The 5,554-nt window shown below is 42.1% G+C and overlaps 1 protein-coding gene across 1 annotated transcript; it reads right to left on the minus strand.

Annotated features, from left to right (window-relative positions):
- Nucleotides 1-837: 837 nt before the first annotated feature.
- LOC144740959 (V-type proton ATPase 116 kDa subunit a 1-like) lies at nucleotides 838-5,200 on the minus strand (the record flags this gene model as incomplete). The annotated part of the gene is given in 10 exon segments (XM_078623650.1): nucleotides 838-1,050; nucleotides 1,941-2,018; nucleotides 2,020-2,035; nucleotides 3,012-3,094; nucleotides 3,241-3,367; nucleotides 3,614-3,696; nucleotides 3,857-3,985; nucleotides 4,553-4,650; nucleotides 4,809-4,887; nucleotides 5,084-5,200. Coding segments are annotated over 10 exon segments (1,023 nt in total), but the record flags the coding sequence as incomplete, so codon positions are not given.
- Nucleotides 5,201-5,554: the final 354 nt, after the last annotated feature.

Below are 5,554 nucleotides of genomic sequence, written 5' to 3' on the forward strand. Positions count from 1 at the left end.
GGGGGGGGGGGCAATCAGTGGACGATTCAACTGTGACTGTGAAGAGACAGATTCATTCAACACAGGATGAATGGTAATAATAATAATAATAATAATAACAATAATAATAATGATGATGATTACAGTAGTCGGCTCCTTTCTTTTACTCAAACACAACCTGTGCCTGTCAGTGCAAAGTCCTTTTCTATTTCATCTCAGCACGTTTATTCTACTTGCAGAGGTGAAAAATGTGTTGACACGTGGATTTCATGGCCGATGGACGGACACCAAACCAGTAGGAGGCGCCGCAATAAACGACAGCCACGCCTGTAATTGGAATAGATTTATTTCATGTTGATTGTCCTTAAAGGGTACAGGAAACAACTATTTTCATAATAATCAGTGAGTAAGGCAGACGTCCTAACTGGAGGAAGCGGAAGCGTCTATTATCATACCTCCACTCATCCACTCCCCTTAAACTGAGTTAGTCTTCTGAAGCGTCTCTATTGTTGACGGTCCATCCTCATCCTTGAGCCGGAAACAGAAGATCTGCTCTCTTTGTCTCGTTCTTGCACATCGTTGACTCTCTTGGCCTTCACTAATGTGAACACACTTTCTACTCATGTCTCCTGGGGTGGTGTGTGTGTGTGTTCCTGTGTGTGTGTACCACTTCTTGAGTTGGGACCAAATTCTTCTGTCCTGTCGTCAAGCCCTAAACTCTGTGACAGTCTCACATATGAATCACTTCCATTCCATTAAACTGACACAAATCTTGTACTGGGGGCTGCGATGCAAGATGAAGAGGCAAGAATATTCCATTTGTTGACTTAATCCGTGTAATCATAAATGCAAACTCACCGTTCCTCTGCGCAAAGCAAACTGGATGGAGTCCAAGTCGGAGACAGGACACCACACCTCCGCGATGAGACATTTTTGGGTGACGTCGATGTTGCACAGGTTCAGCGTGTGGTAGATGGCCTTCATCTTCCTCACCTTGATGAACCACACTCGCATGGTCTTGGAGGCGGCCTGCAGCACCCGCTGGCGGTGGTCCTCTGTCTGGTTCAGCACCTGAGGGAAGAGTGTGGGGTGGTTAGTTGACTGTCCATCGCGGTCCAGTCAGCACAGGGTGGTTGTTTGTTATTTATCACGGTCGACTGACTCCTCTACCAAAGATTTTCTAATGTGACAAGAAATAATATTAGTTGGTCATTATCATGCCTTTTGATCGCAAAATAATTAACGCCATTCCTCCCTAACGTCCCTAAAGATTGTGTTGTACTGTACAGGCTGTAAAACCCATCAAGGTCTTGCAATTTCTTATGCCAATAGCTTGATCAATGCCACTCAGTATTGAGAACATAATTACTTGCTGCATGACCAACATACACACAACACACATAACCTATTGTATATTATATATCCTTTACAGTCAGCTAGTCACAATTCCAATGTTTCAAATGACAGAGATGACCATGAAAGAAAAGACATGATTATAGAAAGGCAGTAACTGATTTGAGTTCTGGTAAAACACTCAAATTAAAATCCATGGTGACCACATTTTAAGCACAAATAAATCTTTATAGATATATATGTATAGATAGACTTAGCAGATTGAGCTCATATGTATGTGTAGAAGGTATTTTAGTTGTGAAGCTGAGTAAAACTTTCCAGGGTAGTGGTCTGTACACTGTGTGGCTGACAGGAGCTGACTGGACCACTCATGCAGAGCAGAGGCCTTTGAGGCTTTATAAGGGAATAAGGGCTTTAGGAGACTGTAACACTCAAAACAAGGTCTCTGACAGACAAGACCAATGTACACTCAACCATACTCTTCAACAGAAATTGTACTGGTCTGCAGCTTAAAGACAGAGACCATCTTTGGAAAGTCTCTGCGTCATTTGTTGAGGTGAAGTTGGTGACTTTGAAAGAAAGATGACAAAAAAACGAGAGAAAAGTACCATCTGGAGGTCGTCAATACGGCTGTTGACTCCGGCAAGCATCTCCTTCCTCTCCTGGGGGGTCTCTGGACAGGGGTTAGAGCGACGCACGGAACCTGGGGACACACACCTAGTCAGCTCAGAGCCTCTGAGACGTGAGACATGGAATGCTGATTTGTTTGGAGTTTGTTTCTCCATTCTAGAGCTGGATTTCCAGAAACACATCAGCCTTTTTCTATTTTTTACGCTCTCTCCTCGGATGTCTCTACATTCACACCATGAAACAAGCTCTTTGTAAATTTGTGGTCGTAGTAGAAGTGCGCTGTCCAGACTCATTTTCTGAGCTGCGGACAGGAAGTTGAAAAAGCACCCCTCCACACACACTCACACCCTCACAGGACCCTGGAATTCAATACAGCAGTGTTACCTGTTAGTATGAATATAAACGGGGACAAAGAACTCTGTCCGTTTCAATTCTTTCAACTTGAATTACTTCATAACGAGTTATGAATCAATTAGAATGCACCATGATCTCAAAGCTCTGTTCTTGGTACTGTTTGTAAGTTTTGATGCCAACTAATTAACCTGGAATCTGAACAAACTATTCATTTTTTTACCTCAAATACTAATAATACTTTTAATCCAATGTTTACACTCTGTTAAAAATCCTATCAAAACTTCAAAACAAGTGTGCAGTGTACAAAGATACAAAGCCCCTAAAGGCACATGAGCAAAAAAAAAACCCAAAAACACTAGAATGAAAAATAAAATCAGGAATGCACCTCATATGTACTGGAAATGCCATTAGATGGGCATGTGATAGCATTTCCGTTTTTTACAGGTGTGCCCTACGTAAGTGCCCTGAGCAGTTGTGAGAATTCCAACTTGAGTAATAAAACACCAGTCAGAGGCAAAGGCATAAGTATAAGTGTGTGAAACGGTGTGTATCAGGTGACTGACGGATCTTATCCACACACACTCATTTGCACTGTTTGAATATGCTGCAACTGATGTAGCGAACCAACTTCAGTCTTCAGTCTCTAGTAAAATGCATCTGAAATATTTGGGGCTATCCTCTTTTGTGACACCCACCCTTCACAGATCTTCTTCACCCGGTTCTTCAGCTGGTCACCTTGGAAAAAGATGATGAACACTGACTTGTGGACTTGGTCTCCCTGTTGGAAAGAAATATATATACTGGTTTGACATACTTTGAAATGAATGTTAGTTCATTTACATGTATCAATATGACCAATATTTCTGTGTTCTACTGATTCAAGTCAGCATGAGTAAACTGCCACTGAATGTCATGTGATCTAACCGTAGCAGGGTCCTCTAGTGGATCCTCAATCTCTGCCTTCCGTAAGAACACGTTGCCACGACACACCCTCCACAGCATCCTCTCAAAGGTAGGAATCCTTTCCCTGCCGATCACCCCAGCAACAAACCTGCACAAAAATAAAAGTGCTCAGATCTGAGAACACAGTCTTATGTTCATGTATGAAAGGGAATGATTACTGAACATATTTACTCCTCTTGTGAAAGTTTTGTTGCATCTTGGATGCGAGTTGTTATTTGCCATCAAGTAAATCAATCACAGAAGTACATATGATAACATTTTGTGTACTTGCGTAGTGTGTGATACAGTTCTTGAGACTACTCTCATATTAACCAATAATAAAAGCTGGTTTTACCCCAATCTCAGTGGAGCCCCACGCCCCCCCTCGTTGCCCTCCATCAGCGCTGATGACTCTTCCAGCAAATTGGGATCCTCCATCTAGTAATAACAGAGAAAGAGCTCAGAATGAATTCAGTAAATGGGATTTTATTATCCTGAATGGATGCTTGTGGTGCTGTACGACATTAAACCTTCAATAAAACGGAGAAACCTCAGTGGATCTAGTGTAGTGTTGACATGGGAAGGAGACAGGACAAACCTCATCGAAGAACTGCTGTGTTCGGCGGAGGATGTGTTTCAGCTCCGTCAGCTCTAGAAAATTCTTCTTTAGAGCTTCCTGGTTAGTGTTGATCTCCTTTAGTTCATTCTCCAGTTTCTCAAAGGTCGCCTGCCAAGCACAAACCAGACGTTCTGAAATTTAGCTGATGGCAGGTTTTCAAGCAGGTAATGAACAGGTGCTTCCTGTATTTTTTTTTGTAGTACATAGAAGAAGATAGCATTCTTTAGGATCTGTTTCCTGGGAAATTGCATTTTTGTTTTTTTACCCATTGAAACATGCATATGAAACACACACACACACAGGGCCTTAAAGCATAAATCTGGTGAAGGGGCCCCGATAAACCACGTGAACGATCTGATGCATTCAGCCTACTTGTGCACTTTATACTAGACTTGTAAACCACTACTGGCAAAAGCCAATAGAAGAATTATTCACTTTTATGAAAATATTTGTTGATATGTATTTCACATATAAACATTAAACACAGAAGAAATAAAACAAACAGAAAGAAGAAGAAACGACAACAACACAACCTCTCAAAGGACCAGAAAGGAGGCTGTAGGGGGCCCTCGCGGTCACTGGGCCCTCGCTGGCCACCGCCACCACCACATGTCACTGTCAACAGTAAACCTATTTCCTTTTGGACCCACTTACTGAGGATTACCCATTGATTACCTCGAGATCGATCATGTCCCTGGGAAAAGGCACCTCTGGATTTTCTCCAGTGTCCACAGTTGGGATGTTGGCCTTCTTGATCTCCTTCTCCACAAACCCTGTTCCACACAGATGAGACACAGGCGTCAGCAGAGTCTGTGTGCCGTGCATGTAGGATTAGAAGCCATCAGTCAAAGACTATGTAGAACTCTGAAATCTCTATATTGGACATGAGAATTCAAAGCTGCACTGAAGTAGCTGTTTGAACCACACTCACTCAGTTTTCTGTCCATCTCCTCACACCGCCTCACTTCATTCACAAACTTCCGCTGGAACACGTTTACATCTGGATTGAGCTACGAATTGAGAGATAAAACATCGATAACAAACAAATAATTATTGTCGTAGTCGATTGTGAGCAATATTAGCTGAATCATTATTGGTATACGAAGAAAACATTTCTTCAGGAAAGTGTCTGACTCGTCAAACATTTCAGTTTGATTAATGAGACCAACAAGAAAAAAAAGGTTCCATGAAAACGTTCCTACTTACGTCCCTGAACTGGACCATGCCCAGTTCTCCCAGTTCACTGACACAGCAGTAAGCTGCCTCTGACTGGAGAAACAGCTGGGCCAGGGTCATCTCCTCACTCCTGAACAGTTCCCCCATGACGACCACCACACCCCAACTCAGCTAGGAAAGAAGAAAACCTGTACAGGACAGGAGCAAGACGGGAAAACTACATTTCACATTGTTTAAATACATTCAGTGGATGCTCTGTCACACAGTAAACAGGTTTTGACCCAATATAAAATAAATAAAATATCTACTGCAATATTTCAATAACTGCTGTTCCTGTTCCTGGTGTTAGAAGTCCAAAGTAGAAGTGGAGGACCAGAGACAAATGATTTCTCTTGCTTCATAGCTCCACTTTAGTTTGTGTGGTGAATCTGTTAAGTTCTGCATCACTGCACACATGTGGACATATTTGTGCATTTAAAATAATTTCTTGTTATTCAAGTT

The sequence above is a fragment of the Lampetra planeri genome, unplaced genomic scaffold (assembly GCF_965212315.1).
Source record: "Lampetra planeri unplaced genomic scaffold, kcLamPlan1.2.h2 scaffold_361, whole genome shotgun sequence".
Lineage (NCBI taxonomy): Eukaryota > Metazoa > Chordata > Hyperoartia > Petromyzontiformes > Petromyzontidae > Lampetra > Lampetra planeri.